The following is a 23,106-nucleotide window of genomic DNA, read 5'->3' as shown; positions in this document are numbered from 1 at the left end:
TCATTTCTCTTGGGCATATACCTAGAAATGGAATTCCTGGGTCATATGGTAGCTATATTTAATTGAGGGACTTTCAGACTATTTTCCAAAGTGGCTGCACCAGTTTCCACTCCCACTAGCAATGTGTGTAAGAGTTTGGAGTTTCAGTTTTTCTACATCCTTACCAACAGTTGTTATTATCTGTCTTTTTTCTTCTAGCCATCCCAGTGGATGTGGATTGGAATCTCACTGTAATTTTGATTTGTATTTTCCTGATAGCTAGAATGATGTTGAGCATCTTTTCATGTGCAGTGAGTGCTGCTTTAAATTTTGTGCCCTGCGCATCTCACTTGCCTCACCTTTTGTCCTGGCTGGCCCTGTCTGAGATCAAAGCTAGCCTCATAATACTAAAAGATTTTGTCTTTTCACTTTCATTCACTTTTGTGTGTGCAGTGAAGTTTTCCAGAGACAGCATGATTTCAAAATAGGTTGATTGCAGGCACAGATATGCCAATCAAGCTATCATCTGTTAAGGCAGACATTGAAGAGACTTGCAAAAATAGATAACAGTACCATTCTTCTCACTAAATTTTTGTATTGGTAAATACAGTTTTTTTTAAATGAAAAATATGTTATTTGTATTAATGTGTAGTTAGTTTATTAGTACTTTTGATCAATTGAATACTTGAAATTTCTGTTTTAATTTCTAATACAATATATATGAATGGCTGTAACCCACTTAAACAAAAACTCTTTGGGATCCTTAGTAATTTTTAAGGTTTAAAAAAGACCTTGAGATCAAAAAGCTTGAAAACTGCTGAACTAGCCTAATATTACCCAAGACTTTGGAATTCCTGCTGTAGACAAGAGGAGATTAGTAAAAGGTTGCTAAATAGGTGTGCATTCCCATATGGCATCAGGTAGAACAAGTTTGTAGTGCTTAGTGAGAACAGTCAAGAATTTAATTATTTTATCCAGAAAATCTTAGGTATCCACTGATGGAGGTAGAAAAAGAAGGTGAGAATTAGTCAGAATTATAAATTGGCAAGAGGGAATAGCAGAAAGCTGAGGAAGTGGATAAATAAGCCTCAGACATTACTAAAGACACTGTAGAAATGGCTGACCATTTGTTCTAGGGGAAGTTAAAGAAGCAGGATAAAACAAAAGAGATCTGATAGTTCTAATAAATAGTAACATAGAAGGGAGAAGGTACATTGATTGCATTATGTAAATAAAGGCCAATTCAGCAGGAAGAAAGTATAGGAAAATTCAGGACACAGGTGGAATGGTCAGACTGAAGAATCAACCTTAGTGGACTTCCCTGGTGTTACAGTGGTTGAAAGTCCAGCTGCTAATGTAGGAGGCACAAGTTCAATCCCTGGTCCAGAAAGATTCTGCCTGCCATTGAGCAGCTAAAGCCTGTGTACCATACCTACTGAGCCTGGGCTCTAGAGCCCTTGACCACAACTACTGAACTACTGAGCCCGAGTGTTGCAGCTGCTGGAGCCCAAGTACCTCAACCCCATGCTCTGCAACAAGAGAAGCCTACACACTTCAATGAAGAGTAGCCCCCTCTCACCACAACTACAGAAAGCCCATGTGCAGCAGTAAAGACCCAGTGCAGTCAAAAATAATAAGTAATACATAAATAAGTTAATTAATATAAAATGTTAAATAAAGAAAAATAACCAACCTTAGTTGTTAAAAGTTTATCACCTGAAAGGAAAGACTAACTCTAGGAGTCTTTAGATTTGGGTTCACCAGTTTCAGACTTGCTGCTTAGAGGTTCAGTCATTTAATGTTTATAAGCCTCAACGTTCTCATCTGTAAAATGAGGAGAATAATAATTACATTGATTATTTCTCAGAGCCCTGCAGAACAAAGGAAGCAGCATGTTAAATTATTTGTAAGCTATAAAACTTTGTAATTCTTACAGGTAATGTAAGAACTATACACTTGTCATTTTCATAAGCCTTTCCTTTTTTTAATTTCAGGCAGAACTCAAAAGCTTGATGGACAACGCTTCTTCTTCCTTTGAATTTGCTAAAGAGCTCATCAGGCACAATCTGGTGAATAAGAGTTTCCAGTCTTGATGATTTGAGGCCTACCCTATTTTGGGTACATTACAGTGGTTGGGAAGATGAATGAAGGGAAATATCTCAACAAGTATTTCTCTATTCCAAGTGAATTCTTTCTTCTTGTGGAGGAGAGAGAATGAGTTTAAGATACCAGGTTCTTTCCTTACTGGGAAGGCAGTAACACATACTTTAGAAAGAAGTGTGAGGCAGTGAGATCCAAGTGTTCATTTTGTTGGCAAAGACAAAGGAACATATCCTTTACTTTCTGATGAAAGTGAAAATCCTTTACTTTCTGATGAAAGTAAAACTTGAGCTGGTCTTTGAAGAATGACTTGGATTTAAAGGGTTCATTAGTGGCAAGGACATGAATGAATGAATGAGGAAGACGTATGTGAGCAGACTGAATTTACTGGAACAGAAAATTTGCACTGGGATAGTTGCTAAAAAAAAAAAAGATTCAGATAAGTTTCAAGTTTGATTCAATTGACTCAGCAGTAAAGTGGGCGCAGAGCAGCTGTATTCAACTCAGACACCTGGGGACACTGAGCAAATTACTCAGTATTGTTGCGTTTCAGATTCCTTGTTGTGAATATGGCAATAATAATAACTACACCTTTTCCTTCTGATTTCTCTGCACCTTCGTTAGCACTAAGTCTCCCAGTACCAATGCTGAAAACCGTAGCTGGTTTAGACTCTCTCTTCCCCTTTATTTCTGATACTCAGTCACTTAATCCTATTAATTCTTCGTTGGCAGTGTTTCCTATTTATTCCATTCCTCCTCTAACTCAGGCCTCCATCACAGAGTTTTCTGAGATTATTTTGCATTATGAGCTCCTGCCTCTAACCTTTTCACTTCTAATTTAGTCTATAAATTAAAGCCAGATTCATTTTTGTGGAGAATATGATATGTTAGAGAGAGTAGTCTGGAAATTAAACTTGGAAAGAGATTAAGACTGGAAGATTAAGAGATTAACATTTAGGAGTTTTCATGAGAGTAAGGATAGCTGAAGAAAAGGTTAAAAAAAGAGAAATATTGTTCAAGAGAGTATTTGTATTTAAGGGGCTGAAAGAGGAGAATAAGAAAATAACTCAAAAAGGGGCAGGCGAGAGAAAACACCTACATAATGTACAACCCCTTCTGCAACACAGGTTTGAAATGCATGGGTCCACTCATACACAGATTTTTCTCAGTCATAAATACAATACTATCTGAGGTGGGTTGAATCCTCATATATGGAGGAACCCTGCATGTGGGTGGCTGACTATAAATTATATTTGCATTTTCAATCAGTGCCCTTAAACGATCCCCCTTACCATTGTTCAGTAGTCAACAGTCATTTTATAAAAGTTTTCTAATTTTCATATAATTTTTAAAGGTTATACTCCATTTACAGTTATCACAAAATATCAGCTATGTGCTCTGTGTTATACAAATACGTCTTTATATCCTGTCTTACACCCAATAGTCTATACTTCCCCCACCCCCCACATACTGCCCTCCCCACTGGTAACCACTAGTTTGTTCTCTATATCTGTGAGTCTGTCTGCTTCTTTTCTGCTCTATTCACTGGTGTGTTGAATTTTTTTTTAGATTCCACATATAAGTGATATCAAACAATATTTGTCTCTCTGTCTGACTTATTTCACTTAGCATGATGCCCTCCAGGTCCATCCATGTTGCAAATGGCAAATTTTTCATTATTTTTTATGGCTGAGCAATATTCCATTGTATATACAGACCACATCTTCTTTGTCCATTCAGCTCGTCTGTTGATGGACACATAGGTTGCTTCTGACTGTAATGTCATTGTGCTGTGCTGTGCTTAGTCGCTCAGTCATGTCCGACTCTTTGCGACCCCATGGACTGTAGCCCACCAGGCTCCTCTGTCCATGAGGATTCTCCAGGCAAGACTACTGGAGTGGGTTGCCATGCCTTCCTCCAGGGGATCTTCCCAGTCCAGGGATTGAACCCAGGTCTCCTGCATTGTAGTGGATTCTTCACTGTCTGAGCCACCAGAGACGCCACCACAGAAGTTGTAATGTCATTACAACTACACGTTCTAATCACCCAGGAGATTTTTTAAAATATTAATGTGTGAGATTTTTATTGAATGGTTGGGCTAAGGTTCAAGTAGTACTTCAAGGTTCCAGTACTTCTCTTAAAAGTTTTCCAAGTGGATATGATATACAGCCAGAGTAAAGAACCTTTATATATACATATAACTGGAAGGTGCATATTAGCTAGTGATGGGAGTTATACTTGGAGGGTGGGATTAAAAAGAAAAGTGAGAAAATGGTAATTTTCCTTTTGCCTGTTGTAATGCTGCTGCTGCTACTGCTAAGTCACTTCAGTCGTGTCCGACTCTGTGTGATGCCATAGACGGCAGCCCACCAGGCTCCCCCGTCCCTGGGATTCTCCAGGCAAGAACGCTGGAGTGGGTTGCCATATGTAAGTTTTTTTCTAGTAAATACAGATTAATTTTATAGTTTAAGATAAAACCTGAAAAAAATATTAAGCAGTACAAATTGTTACTGACATCAGCTTTTGCAGTCAGACCTAATGTCAAAATCAGGTACACTATATACTAGCTTTGTAACTGTGGGTAAGTCACTAAACACTGATGAGTCTCTATGTTCTCTTATGTAGAATAGAGGAAATCACAGCACCTACCTTATTTCCTTGTGAAGATGAAATGAGGTAATATATGTAAGGTACCTCAGGCAGTATACAGCATACAGTAAGCATTTAGTAAATAGTGCTTTTATTGTCATGCTGTGGCCACCAGTGTCAAAACTGCAGATATGTCATGGAGCAAGAAGAGAGGAAAGTCTATTGAATTTGGTCAAAGGGGTTGATATTTGTGACTTGTAGAATGGGTTTATTAGTGTGCAGAGAGCAGCAGCAAGTTTTCTGGGAGGTTAAGGAGAGGAAGAGAGGAAGCTGAAACAGCAAACCACTTACTTTTCAAGTGTGGCATTGAAAAAAGGAGAAAAAGTATGATGCTCTTCAGAGGGAACAGTGGCACCAAGTGAAGTGAAGATTTTTCAAGAGAGTAGAAACCTTTGTGCATATTTCAAGTTGAGAAGTGGACCAGGATTAATGAAATAGAATATTACTGCAGAAACAAGATCCAAATGGAGTTAAAATCATGACATCAAAGAAGACAATTGTAGGAATTAATCTTGGCAAGGGAAGGGAACATCTTAGACAAGGAGAACCAAAAAAAAATGACCAGATGGATATTTTGATATAGAAAGAAGAGATTAGGTAGTTTATGCCTGATTGCCTTGATTTCTGTATATTTATTTGTGAAATAATTTACTATGTGTCAGATACTGTGCTAGGCTGTGGGTACAAAACAGCATGTAAAACCATCCTTTCATGGATGGTGTTTTTGTTTTAGCCATCCTCTGTAGCTTTTATTACCATATGACAGCATACTTAAGCTTGCTCTTTGAAGGTCTCTCCCCATTTGAGTACAGACTATATACTATAGACAGGACTATATACTATAGTATAACTATAGTATAAGTCAGACAGGAGAAGGACTTTTTCCTGGTGTAGCCCTGGTATTACAATACCAGGCATATAGTAGGTGTTAATGAATATTTACTAATATTTTAATAAAACAAAATATAACTTATGATATGCCATGCAGGTAGCCCACTTTAACTTATTTCATTCTTATGATAACTCTGAAAGGTGGACATTACTAATGCCATTTAGAGATGAGGAAATAATCTCAGAAGGATTTCATAAATTCCTTCATGGAGTTTTTAATGTAGAATATCTGTCTAGAAAAAAGTTTCATTAATTATTGGGTACTTTAAGAGTTTAGTATAGTTCTTATGAGGAGAAAAGGAAATACATGCAATAGGGCTATGCCTTTATTCTATTTCTTACATTTAGGATGACTTTTTTCTGGCCGTGAAGCACGTGGGACTTAGTGCCCCAAACAAAGATCAAATCCGTAGCCCCTACACTGAAGCACAGAGTCTTAACCACTTGACTGCCAGAGAAGTCCCTAGGATGCCTTTTTTTTTTTTAATGAGATCAAGGTCATGTGTGTATAGAGAAAGCTTCAAAAATATATTCGTCCCTCCAAAGAGTAACTGTTGTGCCAGCTCCGTGTGTATTTCCACCAATAAACATACTCGTATTTGCTGCCATAATAACGGCTTTTCTCTCTTTAGGTAGTTTTCCGAGGAGGAGAAGGAGCTTTGCAGGTTTTGCCTCCCCTGGTTGATGTCATTCCTGAAGCTAGGCTAAACTTAGTGATTTACTATCTTCGTCAAGGTAAGAGAAATGTGTCTTGATCTTGCCTGTGTAAGACATTTTAGAACATTTACTCTCCAACTAAACTACTTGCTTAACCTTTAAAATCACTTCATAATACTTCCAAAAATATATTTGTAGCAGGTTCACAGGACAGAGAAAATTTATTGATATTTATTTGCTGTGCCTTTTCTCTTTATCTCCTCTTTCCTCTTCTGTTGCTTCCAATCTCTCGCCCATTCTGGTTTTTTTCTTTTCCTCTTATTTTTCTGCCCTTTGTCCTCTATTCATTTTATTTCAGGTTTTCTGTTTTTCCTTTCCCTCCCTCATTTCTTCTTTTCTGTGTGTTCCTCGGTGTGTAATGTCCATCTACAGTTCCTTGTGTCTTTTCTTTCTCATCATTAACTTTTTTATTTGCTCTAATTATCTGTCTTTCTATTTCCTTGTGCCCCCAGCTTCTGCGAAATATTAAGATGAGAAGTGAGCATGGTATTTGTTGCCCCTAAGTAAGGATAAATTGGAGGCACAGGCCCAAGCAGTGTGTTGTCTCACAGTCGTGAGCACAGAGTGGGAGCTCCCATGCAGGGGTGCTGGCAGTCTGTCATAGGCCTCGGACTAAGTGTGGGCCGTTTAAGGTGCATGGTAGGAACCAACCAGACAACATCCTCATCAAGGGAAATGTGAAGTGTTTATTATCAGGAGACCATGAACTTGCAAATAGTTCTCTCCCATTTGATACATCAGCACAAAGAAATAAGCTTTTGGACAAGAATTAAAGAAACACCTTATATATTTTATAAACTAATTTTTATTCTAAGAACTTTCAAACATAAACAAAACAAAAGTTAATAGTATGAACACCCAAATAATAACCCCAGATACAATAGTCTTATAGATATTGCCAGTCTTTCTTCATTTATCCTCCCTCTTCCAGTTTTGTTGTGAAATATTTTAAAGCGAGTCCCAGCCTTTGTGTCATTTTACTCCTATGTACTTTATATATATATATATGCACACACACACATATATATATATTTTAAAATGGATGTTTTTCTTATATAATTACAATGCCATAAGCATATACTTCTCTGTTCCTTATTTTTAGCTTGAACCCTTAAGTGCTTCGTGGCTTAATACAGGTTTCCTACAGATATTTGGTTATCTACTACTAAGCATTGAACTTGATGGAGAGTTAAGAGACAGGAAAAGCAAATCATACTTCTCATCAATATTTGAAGGACCTAATCATTTGGGGCGACTGTTTCAGAAAAGTTTGCTAGGATACAGACTAATATGGCTACTTATTTCTTATATTTCAGATGACGTACAGGAAGCTTATAACTTAATTAAGGATCTGGAACCTACTACTCCTCAGGTAATTGACAATGTGTTACATTTTTACTAACCAAGTTGTGCTGAAGGTGGAATTTCTGTTGAAAGGTAGTTGGAAGGCATATTAGGGAAGATTCCTGCTTGTAGACTCTCAGGAAAGTTTGTGTATGTTGATCTGGGAATATTACATGAGACTTTTGATATGAGAGTCAATATTCTGGGCTTTTTGACATTTGTAAACTCCCATAAATATGGTCATTTCCTCAAAAGGGTTGAGGTTTGAAAACGCTGAAATCTAGAATTCTGATGAAACGAGACATGGAAACATGTCACCGGTATGACTGTCTGTACTGTGCCTTTGTCCCCTGCTGCTTGTTCACTCCTTGAATGCAGGCACTGTGTTAGTATTGTGTCTCCAGTGATATGAACGCTAAGCATGTACTAGGCGTCCCACTCATTGAGTGAAAGACTGAAAAATACTTCCAGATCTAAGTTGGTATATTTCTCAAGTGTATTAAAAGCTTCAGCATCTTTTGTTTTATTCTTTTTAAGAGCTGTCTTAAATAAAAATAGTACTCACATAAAAATCAGAATTCCCTGGTGATCCAGTCATTAGGACTCCATACTTCCACTGCAGGGGATACTCTTTTGATCTCTGTTCAGGGAACTAAGATCCTGTGCGGTACAAAAAAATGAAAAATTCATAAAGCTAAGAAGAGTATCTGTTAAAGAACAGAACCAAGTCTGAAGGGGATACAGATAAGGACTCAGGACTCCAAAATGAGAATACCTTACAAATGAGAGTCAGAGAATTATTGTTATTAATTAATTAATTTATTTTTGAGGAAAGGAATCACTAGCAAAGGAAGGTTATTGTATCATTAGAAAGGGAAAATTATATGTGTATGTGTGTGTGGTATGGTCACAGAGAATGGCAGTGGCTGATAAAGTATAAAAATTATTACATAAAATTTTATGGTTAAATTTTTCCACTGAACTGAAATAAAAACAAAACTCCTATGCATGTCCACTGAGTTTTTCTGCTTATGATTGAGAATTTACAAATATGATTAATTCTGTTATATGAATACTTTCCTGAGAGCCAAATGACAGTCTCCTAATTCTTTTATTCTTACCAGGGATAGAACAGAGCAAAGTGACTTTGGGTAACTTTTGATAATATATATAAAGCATTGAGTTGATGCAAATGATTTTTTGAGAGATATCTGTTAGTTTTTTGTTTCTTTTAAATTAATTACTGATACTGCACGTTTCCAGGAGTATATCCTCAAAGGAGTGGTCAATGCAGCCCTTGGCCAGGAAATGTGTTCGGTGAGTATAAAACCACTGGTATCTATAGTTTGTGAAGTTACAATGTGTGGAAAAAATTAAAATGAATGTCAAAGTTCAACTAGTAATAACCTTACAAATAGGCTCCCCTCAGTTCCTTTTATTTCTCCATATCCACCAATCCAGATTACATTGTGACAGAATTCTGTGTTATTTGAAGACAGAAAAAGGGAATTTCCTGGTGGTCCAGTGGTTAGGACTTGGTGCTCTCATTGCCAAGGGCCCAGGTTCAATCCCTGGATGGAGAACAAGATCCCACAAACCGTGTGGCTTGTCCAAAAAATAAAGCGGAATCGAATAAAGACTAAAAAAAAAACAAAAAAAAGCTATAGGCTTAAGAGTTACTGCTTTTTAAGGGGAAAAAAAAGCCCAATTGTTGAACAATGTGTTTATCTAATAACAATAGCAAATCATTGCAAAACTTCATTTTTACTTTCACTGACTTTTTTTTTAACCTTGCATACCTCTGAGCTATAATTTTGGCATCTGTAAAATGAGAATAATTGTTTCTTTGGGACAGTTTTTTATAAATACAAAACACTAACTAAAATTAAGCTCTTATTCACCTGAATATGGCATAGTAGGTTCTTTTTGGAATGAAATGGGATGTAAATAAATCTTTTTATCTCCAGCTCCCTCCAAATTGCCTCAAATAGGCAGTAAATAGCTATTGAATAAATTAATGATTTTACTAAGTTACTCCTTGTTTTAGCCTTAGCGCCTACCACAAGGTCTGATATATGATATAAGCAATAAATATTTGTTAAATGAATGAATGAATGAATTTGGGAATTGAATTTTTTTTTCCTCTTCTTTTCTATCTGATCTTAACTAGATTTTAATTCAGTTACAGATTGTCACTTTCTAGTTGGTGATGCTAATAAAAATTAGTACTGCTGATTTGAGGAGAATTTAAAATTTGTTAAATCCTGACAAATATGTTGAAACCATAAAGTGTAATACAAATGATGTATTTTCAGTTCATTCCTCTTATCAGCTCTGCTTGGTTTTTTAGAGGGATCATATGAAAATTGCCCAGCAGTTCTTCCAGTTGGTGGGAGGATCAGCTAGCGAATGTGGTATGTTTGAATCTGTACATGTGAGCATGATTTATCACTGGAGTTGGTCGTATATTGACTGATGAAGTTTGATTCTGTGTCCAGGGATACATCTGTTAGGTTTCCCATTGTAAAGCAGGAACCCAGACACAGGAGAGAATATTAGATTAGCCCTTCTTAACAGCTCAGCTAAAATGGGATGAGAGGATATATAAACAGAGGAGAATAAGTATATTCTGTAGTTCATAACAGTTTTAAATATCTGATTCTGTTTTTTATTTGAAATGTTCACTTTGATTTCTCAAGAGCTCTTTAGGTATAAAGCTTTTGTCATGCTGTAGATATTTTTTCAGAAGGTCATTTGCTTTTAATTTTGCCTATGGTATTTTTCCCATATGAAAACATTTAAATCTTATTTATCTTTTCTATAATGATTTATTTTATGGGTATCAAGCTTAGAAAATGCTTTTTTATTCCTGAAGTTATGTAATATTCACCTATATTTTGCCAGTAGTTTTGTGGCTTCATTTTTGTTATTAAACTATTGATCTCATCACTCAAGATTCAGTGTAAGTTTTGAAAAAGGCATCTAAAAAGGACTGATAGTTAGCCAGTATAAACCAGTATGGCTGGCTGTGCCTGTTTTCAATGGCTGGCATCTATTCTGACAAACAGTGTTCATGCTGAAGTGATTATTAAGTATTCTGATCACCGCTGGGGATTCATTTTCTTTCAAATGTTTCACCAAAACCATTTATTGGATCATATTTTCTTTCCCCATTTCACTTCATTCTTACAACAAAAATTTATTGAGGTGTTAGGAATACAGCAGTAAACAAAACCAGGCAATTCCCCCACCCTTGTGCAGTGTTCGGTCTAGAGAGAATAAACTATAGACATAAGAAATAGATTATACAGTGTATCTGACTGCGATAAGTGTTACAGAGGAAAAAACTGAACAGAGGAAGGAGGATCAGGAGTGACCGTGGCGAAGGTAGGGTATTACACGAATCCTCTGCCACTTCAAATAGGAATCTGTTATCAGACAAGTTGGTCAGAATCAGGATCAGATGGTTCCATGGCCAAATATTTCTCCATTTGAGATCAGAAGTGTTAGGTTGTCTTAGATGAGTAATGATGAGTACTAATTCATATTCATTGAATGTGCAGGTGTTGGAGCTGAATGAGAGAATCAAAGCCCTGGAAAAAAGACCTAGGGAAAACTGTAGCCCGAAGGACACATGCTCATGTGGGACTCAGAGTTAACCACAGGAGAGACTGTTGGTCATTCTTGAGTACTGTGACTTCCATATGCCGAGGTTCTATCCACTAAGCAGAATCTAACTTCAGAATCTAGAAAGATGTCTTGGAATACATTTCTTATTGCTAAATTATAAAATAACTCACATTTCAGCTAAAGAGAACTTTTAGTTTCATGAATGCACCTGATTTTTTTCCCATTCCATTTCAGATACAATACCAGGAAGGCAGTGCATGGCTTCCTGTTTCTTCCTGCTTAAGCAGTTTGATGATGTCTTGATTTACCTCAACTCATTTAAGGTCAGTGTAGAGTTTTCTAGGTGATTTTGTATACAAATACTCTATATATGTCACAGATAAGATACTTTTGGAGATGACCCTTTTACTGTGGGAGTAATAGTGGTATCAGCTAATTCCTCAAAATTATTTTTATATTTATCTGGTGTAACTGTTGTTTTTATATTTTATATGTTAAAGCTCAACGTGACCTGTTCTTGGGATGTTTTTCAGAGTTACTTCTATAATGATGACATCTTTAACTTTAATTATGCCCAAGCCAAAGCTGCAACTGGTAATACCAGTGAGGGTGAAGAGGTAGGTACCTGCTTTTGAAGACTTTTGAATGATTCTATCTAAAAACATTATCTTTTTCTCATGGAAATACATGTTTAAAGCTAAAGGATTATTGAAAGTTCCATTGTTCTTAGGTTACATTAAAAAGTACAATATAAATAAACACGTAGATTATGACTACATTCATGTTTTCCTTTTTTGGATAAATTTTATGGGGCTTCCCAGGTTGTGCTGGTGGTAAAGAACCCTCCTATCAGTTCAGGAGACATAAGAGATGCGGGTTTCCATCCCTGGGTGGGGAAGATCCCCTGGAGAAGGAAATGGCAACCCACTCCAGTATTCCTGCCTGGAAAGTTGCATGGACAGAGGAGCCTGGCAGGCTACAGTGCATATTGACAGATATACATGTATAAACACATTCATATTTTCCTTTTTTGGATCAATTTTATAAAGACATAACATACATGGAGAAAAGTATACAAATCAAAATACATAGCTTGATGAATTTTTAAAGTGAACATACCCAAATAGTCAGCACCCAGATAATAGAATTTTATCATAACCTGGGGAACCTTCTCATCCCCTTTTGGAGGCAGCCCCTTTCTCACAAGGCTAACCACTATCTTGATATCTAACTCCATAGATTGATTATCCAAATGATTCAAAATATTTCAGTTGAGTTACTTAATTCAGTTTTGTTATTATTCAACAAATGACTCAATTTATTATTATTGAAATTCTAAGTGTTTTCCAATTTCCATCGTGTTTAGAAATTATCTTTTTATTATCTTTAACTGTGAGTTATTTTAAAACATGTTTCATGATTTTCAAGTGTGTATGTTATCTTTTCCAGGTTTTTTTTTATTATTAATATATTTTTTATTGAAGAATAATTGCCTTACAGAATTTTGCTGTTTTTGGTCAAACCTCAACATGAATCAGGAGGGGAAATATATATATCCAGGTTATTTTGATTTCTAACTTAATTGTATTGTGGTCATAGAGTGTGGTCTGTATAACACGAATCCTTTAAAATCTGTTAAGACTTGCTTTAATGCCCAGTAGCATCTGCAGTTGTTAATTATTCTGTTCAAATCTTCTATATCATTACTAACCTCATGTCACCTTATGATATCAATAACTGAGTGCTCGTCCTTAGTCACTAAGTTGTGACTGACTCTTTGCAATCCCATGGACTGTAGCCCATGTTCCTCTGTCCATGGGATTTTCCAGGCAAGAATACTGGAGTGGGTTGCCATTTCCTTCTCCAGGGGACCTTCCCAACCCAGGGATCGAACCCTTCTTCATTGGTAGGAGGATTCTTTACCACTGAGACACCAGGGAAGCCCTCAATAATTGAGATGGTAGTTTAGTCGCTAAGTCATGTCTGACTTTTGCGACCCTATGGACTGTAGCCTGCTAGGCCTCCTCTGTCCATGGGATTCTCCAGGCAAGAATATTGGACTGGGTTGCCATTTCCTTCTCCAGGGGATCTTCCCAACCCAGGAATCAAACCCAAGTCTCCTCCATTGCAGGCAGATTCTTTACTGACTGAGCTACGAGGAAAGCCTCAATAATTGAGAGAAATGTGTTAAAATCACCACAATTTTATCCTTCACTTTTCTCAGCAGCCTGTATAGAATTTGGTCATTATAATGCTCATTAGTCTAAGGCAAGCTGCTGTGGATATTTTTACTATAAAAGCTTCTGTATGTTTGTTCCCTTTTCCTTCCTCTTGCAGGTTTTCCTTTTAATCCAAAGTGAGAAGATGAAAAATGACTACATTTACCTCAGTTGGTTAGCTCGGTGCTGTGAGTCTTCTTTTAAACATTATAGAGGAATCTTCCTTTTATTGTTTTCTGATTTTGTCTTGTAGAATGGTTAAACTCTGAGATTCTGTTGTTAGTGCTGCTCAGTAGAGGTGGCCATGTATGCATATGTATATAAGTGTGCCCTGCGGTTAGTTCTTCCATATGGCCGTGACCTAGCACCAGCAATCCAAAAGATGCCAAGTTCTTTCTTTAGCGTGTTTCGGCTTCCAGAGTCTCAGTTTACTTTGCCTTTTTTTTTTTTTGCTAAATGATATTGTTATGTTAATTTTACCTTTTCACTATGGTGCAGGCCTGAAAAGTAGTAAAATGTCAAAAACATAATTTTTGTGTGCTATATATATATGTATATATACAGCCTATCATCTCTATCTGTCTTTCTCTCTCCAGTGTTTTTTCTTGTTCCTTTTTTTCACTTGGATTTAAAATGTTCACTAAGTTTTTGATGTCTTAGGAAATTTTAGCAATTAGATCTTCTAAGTGAGGCTGAAACTTTATTAGTGGGATTGAATGAATGATAGATGACTTTTTAAGCAGATGAGCAACATGAGAACTACTGAAAATCAACTCAGTCTAAAAAGACATACTTACCTGAAGCCTAACAAGTATTTTAAGCACTGTATATAGAGTCCTGATGGGGAACCAGTTTAATGCCAACATTGCAAGCTTTCCATGTAAAATGTTCACTGTTTACTATTACTTACTATGTTTCTAACATAAAACCAAATCCATAGACTAGCAAGATGCAGAAGTGTACTTCTTGTACATTTAGAAAACGTAAATCTTTGTTTCTCTTTGTAGATATTATGAATAAGAAGCCAAGACTAGCCTGGGAGCTTTATCTCAAGATGGAAACCTCTGGCGAGTCCTTTAGCCTCCTGCAGCTCATTGCTAATGACTGCTACAAGGTGAGTCTGAGTGAAATCTAAGGGGAAGGTAAAGATCAGTATCACACTGGTGCATTGACTAAATGTTAGGGGAAAGTGTCCTAGAGACTAAATGGTCATAGGTGGGAGAATCTACATAGTGATATCAGAAATGTCATCCCTTTTATAAATGAACTGAACTCAGAGATAGGCAGGATTTTATGTGTATGTAAAACATGTATACATATAAATGAAACGTGAAAATCATATGTACGGAAATAGTGGTTTAGAGAGGAGGTTTTAGATTTCTAAAGGCTATGACTCTTTAGGTATCATGCAGGTAGAGATAGTCATCTGGTAGTTGGAAGTTTTGTTCTGAAGCTCAAGAATGATGGCCTCTGGACTTCCCTGATGGTCCAGTGGTTATGAATGTGCCTGCCAGTGCAGAGGACATGGATTCGATCCTGGTCTGGGAAGACTCCACATCTGCGGGGCAGCTAAGCCCGGCTGCCACAACTACTGACCCTACCAGCTAAAACACCTGAAGCCAGCTTGCCTAGAGCCAGTGCTCCACAACAGGAGGAGCCATCGCAATGAGAAACCGGCCCACTGCAGCTAGAGAGTAGCCGCTGCTCATGCATAGGAATGGAGACCCAATCCAGCCCAAAGTAAACAAATTAGAAAAAACAGCAGTGTCCTCTGACATTGAGAGACAGATTTGGAGAAGTCACCTCTTCACTAGTAATGCTGCTGCTGCTGCTGCTGCTGCTAAGTCACTTCAGTCGTGTCCGACTCTGTGTGGCCCCATAGACAGCAGCCCACTAGGCTCCTCTGTCCCTGGAATTCTCCAGGCAAGAACACTGGAGTGGGTTGCCATTTCCTTCTCCAATGCATGAAAGTGAAAAGTGAAAGTGAAGTCGCTCAGTCGTGCCCGGCTCTTAGCAACCCCACGGACTGCAGCCTACCAGGCTCCTCCGTCCATGGGATTTCCAGGCAAGAGTACTGGAGTGGGTTGCCATTGCCTTCTCTGTCAATAGTAATAGATGCCCTGAAAAACAGTGAAATTTCCCAGATAAGGGAGTCAAGTAAGAAGAATAAAGAGTTGCAAACCAAACCTTTGGGAAACCTTGGTGTAAATAGTAGACAGGAAGGACAAGGGAACCAGAAAAAGTGGAGTCAGATTTAGTAAAAGAGGAGCTTTGTGTGTGTGTGTATGTGTGTGTGTGTAGGGAGTTGGAAAGACAGGGAAGAATTTGGGACCCTATCCTATAGATTAAAAGCTTTTTACAAAACTAACCTCAAATTCTGAAAACTTATTTGGTGAATATTTCTTCCTGTTCAAAAGACAGGAAAACATTAGGTAAAGAGAGTCTAGTATCAACTTAATCAATAATAGTTCATTTCAAAGTGAATCATTACAAAAATAAAGCAAATCACCATCAGTGGAAAAGGTTTTTAAAACATAGGAAACTTGAAAGTGTTTAATAGAACTTAGTGTATGGCAATGATATTAAGTGAGTTAGAGAAGGCAGAGGGAAAGAAAACACTGAAAGACAGGAATTTAGTTCAATTTTAAATGTATAAAATCTGAAGTGTGTTTGGGGCTCCCAGGTAGAGATATTATAGTAGGAAATACGCAGGGTGAACCCAGAGCTCAGGAATGCATGTGAAAGGTTTGCATTGGAGATGTGACTTCAGAAGTCAACAGAAGGTATGGTGGCGGTGGTGGTGGTAGCTGCAGAGTATTGGAAAGAATGAGAGTAACCAGTGACTGGGGTGAGGAACCACGTGGAACACCAGTCACTATTTAAGGTATATAAACAGAGGAGTCAGTAAAAGAGATAGATGATGAGGATGAACAGAAGGGAAAGAAAAGAACCAGAAGAGAGAGAAAAAAAGCATTTTTCCTTACTCTTTTTCTTGTTCCTATTTTATCAAATGCCAAGGAAGGAAAATGTCAAATCTGTAGCTACATTGAATTGCATGAGGCCTGAGAAAACACTACTAGGTATGTTAGAGAATTGGATTAGGAAACAGATTCAGTGAGAATAACATAACCCAAAATCTTTAAAAAACTGATAAATGATTTCATATGTATACGTACATATATAAAGCATTCTTGAAATGACCAAATTACAGAGATGTAGGAAAAAACTGATGGTTGCCAGAGGTTAGGAATGGTCAGCTGGGAGGCACAGCTTTGTGGTGATGTACTAGTTCTGTCTTGATAGGGGTGGTGGTTACATGAGTCTGACACACTTGATTAAATAACAGAAATGTTTACATACATTGTAGTGATGTCAGTTTCCTGGGTTTGATGTTCCGTGGGACCACTCTGTACTATCTTTGTAACTTCCCGTCAGTTTAAAATTATTCCAAAATAAAAAGGCTTTAGCAAATGACCCAACTAGGGCTATATCCAACAATATAGATAAGTTGTAAAAACAAACAAAGATACAAAATAATATTTACAGCATTATTTCATATAGTTAACATACTAAGAGGCAGCACTCAATTATGTTGTCTAAACGTATATACAAAGCTGATACAACTATACAGTCAAAGAAATGATGCCCGTAAGACTCAGACTAGTAGTTATGAAAATAGGGGAAAAGCGGGCTGTGGTGTAGAAGTGAAACACAGAGCTTTGGTTTTGCTATCAGTGTTTTGTTTCTTCACATGGGTGGTAGTTACACTTGTATTGACATTATAGTCATTAAACTGTGCATGTATGTTTCTCACATCATTTGGTGTGTTTCTTTACATATATATATATATATTTTAGGTGAACATAGGAAGAAGGATTAACCTTGAAAAGGAATAAGAACACTTCTTTCTGTGAGATAGGCAGAATAATGAAGTATAATTTCAATGGAAGGCAGGAAAGTTGTGTCTTCCCTATGAAGTAGAGAAAAATGCTAAGCTAAGAATGCAATAGAGATCTTAAGGAAATTGGAAAGGTTTAACAGTTTATGGAAAAGGAGAAGTAATTAAACCACACTATATAAGGGAGGATTTCACAGCAACTTGAAGACTTCAGTGAAATTGGTAACCCTATATATTTATGAGACTGCAGCCATGAAATTAAAAGGTGCTTGCTCTTTGGAAGAGAAGCTATGACAAACCTAGACAGCATGTTAAAAAGCAGAGACAGCACTTTGTCAACAAAGGTCCATATGGTTTTTCCAGTAGCCATGTACGGATGTGAGAGTTGGACCATAAAGAAGGCTGAGCCCCAAAGAATTGATGCTTTTGAACTGTGGTGCTGGAGAAGACTCTTGAGAGTTCCTTGGACTGCAAGATCAATCCAGTCAATCCTAAGGGAAACCAACCCTGACTAGTCATTGGAAGGACTGATGCTGAAGCTGAAGCTCCAATACTTTGGCCACTTGATGCGAAGAGCTGACTCTTTGGAAAGACTCTGGTGGTGGGAAAGATTGAGGGCAAGAGGAGAAGGGGACGACAGAGGATGAGATGGTTGGATGTTATTACTGACGCAAAGGACATGAGTTTGAGCAAACTCCAGGAGAAAGTGAAAGACAGAAGGCTGGTGTGTTGCAGTCCATAGGGTCACAAAGAGTTGGACACAACTTCACAACTGAACAACAACAACATCTAAGCAAAATTTAATGATAGCATACTGTACAAGGCCATGGAAGTGTGTAGTGTGTTTGGGAAAGAAACTTGTCAAAAGGAATTAAATATTTAAGAGGTTTGCTGTTTCAGAGTCAGTATACATCTAGGCGTTCTGAGATGACAGGGAAAAGGTCAGGGAAAGATCATCCTCTTGGGTGAAACATGATCAAATTAGCAGAAAATGAATGAAAGTAGTCAGCTATGGTATGTATTGAGGAAACTTGAAAAATAACCAGTTTGGATCAGTTATTGGTGTTTATCCTCAAGAACAGAAGAATAGATTTAGAAGAAATGACAAATGTGTTGATTATAGCATAACTTGACTATATGTAGAAGAAATGTCATATTGCTGCAAACTTAATGAAGGTAAGGGGATTTAAACTGAACCCATGTACACAAACTGTGATTTCCCTTCTTGTTTTAATAAGGAATAGAAGTTAATTTGCTAACTAAGAATGTTGTCATTACCCATGCACTTGTTTTATGTACTTATGTAGCTCTGTTTCATGGTATCTTTACATTTAGTTTCATTTTGTGGGATCTTTTGACTACAAGTATTACCACAATACTTTCTTTTATTCAGATGGGCCAGTTTTACTATTCAGCAAAAGCATTTGATGTCTTAGAGAGGCTGGACCCCAATCCTGAATACTGGGAAGGCAAGCGGGGTGCCTGTGTGGGCATATTCCAGATGATCTTGGCTGGGAGAGAACCCAAGTAAGTAGACAGACAAGAGACGCTATTCTGTGCACTTGCTGGTTTCCTGGGGGTGACAATTGTTTTCCTGGGTAATGTCCTCTGAAAACTAAAAATTATAAAGTAATCTATAGATTCAATGCAATAAAACGAGTATACTACCCAAAGCAACCTATAGATTCAATGCAATAAAATGAGTATACTACCCAAAGCAACCTATAGATTCAATGCAATAAAATAATGACGTTTTAGAATGATGAATGAAAGTTTAAGTTTTATACTGCCATTTTCACAAGCAATGTCTTTTTCAATCTCTTCTGCTCTTTTCTTTGCCTGTTGGGTTTTTTCTTGTGTCTCTTAGTTTAGACCTCAAAGAATTAGAAATGGAGTGAGTGTGGTTAAAAATTAATTTTTTTTTGCCTTCTCATATTTCAGGAAATACTGAGACATTAGACCACACAAAATTACATGGCATATAATTCCATTTGTAATAAAAGTTAAACTACTGAAAACTAAATTCCATTTTCTGAAAGTAATTTCATGGAATGTATTTGTTACTGATATATGATAGAAGATAATGACTATTTTATAAGTAAATAATCTATCAAAAATTAGTTCCTACCTGTGTATATTTCTAGTACTATTAAGAGTTTAAAAGACTTTGGGTAGTTGAAAGAAGATACTTGAGGGAAAAAGGGTAAAATATGAGAGAACACTTAGGGAAGAGGATCAGTAGGCAGTCATCTATAGATCTGATGATGTAACAGGGAAGATTTGGTATGTATTACTTAAAACATGAGTTTTAATCTTAACTAAATTTAAATTAGTCAGATATAAACATTGCATATTTGCCAAATCTTGGTCCTTAATTTTCCCCTCTTCTGTATTTATTAGTGTGTCACTTTTCTTGAAGAGATCATCTACCCCAGCTTTCTGACCACATTAAACAAAGGAGAACTCTGGGACTCAGTCAAGTTAAGTGACCTGTTAGCACAGAGCTAGAATTTGAACCCAGCTCCTTAATACACACTTTCTATTCTGTCCTACAGAATAACCATAGAAACAGAAATATTTATGTCATACTCAGACAAAAAAAAATATGTGTATATGTGTGTGTGTATGCAAACAAAGAAGACTGAGATTGGTGAGGAGTTCACAGAATTTCCATTTTACTATGGCGCCGTAAGAATAGAAAGCTAGGAAGTCTGTGATTGGTTTATGAAAACACAGGAAAAGGACAGGCAGATATGCCGGCTAGAAGGATGTGAAGAACCGTCACAAGTTATTTTAGCTGTTAATTTGCATTCTTGTCCTTCCACACCGTTTCCTCAGAGAGACCCTTCGAGAAGTGCTCCACTTACTGAGAAGCACGGGTAACCCGCAAGTCGAGTACATCGTCCGGATCATGAAGAAATGGGCCAAGGAAAACAGAGTGCCTGTCTAAAACAGCCCCAAGTCCTCCGGAACCCATCACCACTTTGACATAAAACTGGAGATCGTTTCCCTCAAGTGTATGTTAGAGACAGGGCTCTGTTTATTGACATCTCCTTCCTTGGTCTCCAAGCCTCTTGATCAGTGACAGGCTAGCTTAGACCAAGCCTTCTGCCTGAGTTAAGAGCTGTAGTCTGGGCTCTGGCTCCCATATGATCCCATGAGCAATAAGACTTTGGACTTGTCCAGTGCCTTTATTCTAAAAATACTCAGAGCACTCTTATGTAATTTACTGACTTTAAGGAGAATGACATAAACTTTTTTTATTTATTAGCATTCCATGGCATTTTCTCCAAGTTGCAATAACAGATGCCTTTACTGCTCAAGGGTCACATCATTTCTGTCATCTTAATTTTAGCCATCTGTGTACATGATCCTGTGTTACTGGGGAAATCCATCAAAAGTTTTGTAATGCATCTCTGAATCTTAGGAGAGCAGAAGTTATAAATAGCTACCTGGTTCTAAGAATGGCAGTAAGACCCTTTATCAAACTGTCCAGGCATTAATAGATAATAGACTTACGGGGTTATTCTTTTGATAGTTGAATTGTTGATGATAATAACATGTTACAGCAGAGTAACATGTATACTGAAGTTTTTAAAAGGTGAGTTCTATATGAAGAAAACCTGTGTGGGACATTTTAAAGATATTCAGCAAACAAAGTATACAGGTCTCATCAGTCACTTCTCCATTATATTTTATGTAACCTTACCGGTTAGGTTTTCCTTCCTATATCTCACTAAGTACACATCAATTTTTGAAAGTAGGGCTCCAAAGACTATTTTATTTATTAATGTAATGATAATAGAATATGAATCATGTCAAGTTCTTTGAGGGATTCCCTAATGGCTGGACTTTGTCCGAAGCGTATTCCAGCTCAATGTTGCTGAGCTCTTACAACACATCTTATACAACTGAGCATTTTTAGGCTCACAACCTATTTTCATAAGATTGACCTACACATTTTATGTACCAGGTTACTTTGTTTCTGTATTACATACTTTGTTTCTGCGAGTTGAAGGTAGCAGCATTACAGATACAGAAAGTGCAGAGCCATTCCTATCCAGCAGGAGAACTCAAGGTTGCAATTCCTTGAAGCAGTAAAGACAAGACTTCTATAAGCACTGAGTCAGGTTTTTCCACCCCACCCCCCACCCCCACCCCCCCCATCCACTGTGGGCGAAGGAGTTGCATAGGATGGAGACGGGAACGTGGCAGAAGTCGGCGCAGCGGAGGTGAGCTCAGTGACGGCAGAGGGTCTTGCCTTCTGGACAATTATGAGGGTTCTCCCACCTCCACTCAGGAAGATGGCCACAAGTCAAAGCACAAATCAAAATAAACTGGCCCAAATAGCTGAGTTTTAGAAAACAAAATTACACCACAATTTTTTATATACAAAAGCTTCTGTTCCTTATTATACTGTTTATGTTTTTTCACTAGTTTGTTCTCAGTATCTAAGTTACTAGGTGGATCAGATCTGGACAGAAACTGCCATAATCTTTAGAGTCCTTGTGATTCTTCCTTACCTCACTCAAAATATTAGGAAACATGACAGTAGAAAAAGACGCATGGGCCTCTTCAGTGGTTCTTGGCAAGAAAATTTGTCTTCCAGTTAGTTGCTGTTATTTTCAAATTTCCTATACTTGGAAAGCTTTTCCACGGATGGCGATTTACTTTTAAATGAGCTCTCATTGATCTTGATGCTCCAGCTTCTCCCTGCCATTTTTCTGTCTCCTGGAAAAAACAGATATTCCAAAAAGAGCAATTCCCAGAATTTTAGATTAACTTTTTAAAAAGTTTTTATCTATAGAACCGACCTCCCCCCCCCAAACCCCATAGAGATTAGTTTAGGAGAGATACTGCCCAATTCTGTTATTAAGGATAGCTACTTCTGAAGTAGCTTGGCCCCTGGGTGGGTCTCAAGATTGCAGAGTACTGTTGCATGGAGAGGAGAGGGTCCAGGTTTGGGAATGGAGTGGTAATGTGTACAATTCATAGCATCAATGTGCTCTTTTTACTCTGTAGCAGATACTACTTGCAAATGGAAAAAATGTTATTTTTATACTTCCAAAGAATTGTTATGTTCCACTGTAACATATTTAAATTAAAGTTATTATTTGGTTATTTACGGTATTCTGTTAAGTGTGGTGAGTAAGGGCAGTGGGTTTATAATGTGCGTCCTCCCCTTTCTTTCCTGACCTCAGAGTGAAGGGGGAAACACCAAGTTTTACTCTCCACAAGTTACTCTTTCTGAGAAGAGAATAGACAGCCCTAAGAAGCCTTGTCCACTAAGGCTTGTATTTCCTGCTTAGCCATGTTAGGTTTGGCTTTCTACTAAGTCACAGTGCATTCCAGAAGTTCGTTATACAATGTTAACGAACGTTATACAACACTGTACAAGTCTCATATGTAGAAAGCTTCCAAATACTTGACTGAATAGTTTAACGTAGTAACTGGAAGAGCAGGGTACTTGTGAGATCTGACCTCATGTATTCTTGTTCCCATCTAATTTTCTTTTCCTTTTGAACTTTTTATTTTGTACTGGGATATAGCCAATAAACAATGATGTGATAGTTTCAGGTGAACAGTGAAGGGACTCAGCCATGCATATACATGTATCCATTCTCCCCCAAACCCTCCTCCCATCCAGGCTGCCACATAACACTGAGCAGAGTTCCCTGT

General features: G+C 37.4%; 1 protein-coding gene across 1 annotated transcript in view; it reads left to right on the top strand.

Moving 5' to 3' along the window:
* TTC26 (tetratricopeptide repeat domain 26) overlaps positions 1-22,189 on the top strand; it is a 41,343-nt gene extending 19,154 nt beyond the window's left edge. Inside the window, exons 8-18 of the mRNA XM_005679520.3 lie at positions 1,974-2,048; positions 6,252-6,354; positions 7,653-7,708; positions 8,944-8,997; positions 10,031-10,094; positions 11,545-11,633; positions 11,844-11,927; positions 13,648-13,717; positions 14,537-14,643; positions 18,821-18,954; positions 20,266-22,189. Coding sequence (XP_005679577.1) covers positions 1,974-2,048; positions 6,252-6,354; positions 7,653-7,708; positions 8,944-8,997; positions 10,031-10,094; positions 11,545-11,633; positions 11,844-11,927; positions 13,648-13,717; positions 14,537-14,643; positions 18,821-18,954; positions 20,266-20,377 — 948 coding nt within the window. The 3' untranslated portion in view covers positions 20,378-22,189. The remainder of the gene's footprint in view (positions 1-1,973; positions 2,049-6,251; positions 6,355-7,652; positions 7,709-8,943; positions 8,998-10,030; positions 10,095-11,544; positions 11,634-11,843; positions 11,928-13,647; positions 13,718-14,536; positions 14,644-18,820; positions 18,955-20,265) is intronic.

The sequence above is a fragment of the Capra hircus genome, chromosome 4 (genome assembly GCF_001704415.2).
Source record: "Capra hircus breed San Clemente chromosome 4, ASM170441v1, whole genome shotgun sequence".
Classification (NCBI taxonomy): Eukaryota; Metazoa; Chordata; class Mammalia; order Artiodactyla; family Bovidae; genus Capra; species Capra hircus.
Note: the sequence above shows the minus strand (reverse complement) of the source record. Positions and strands in the feature narration are given on the sequence as shown.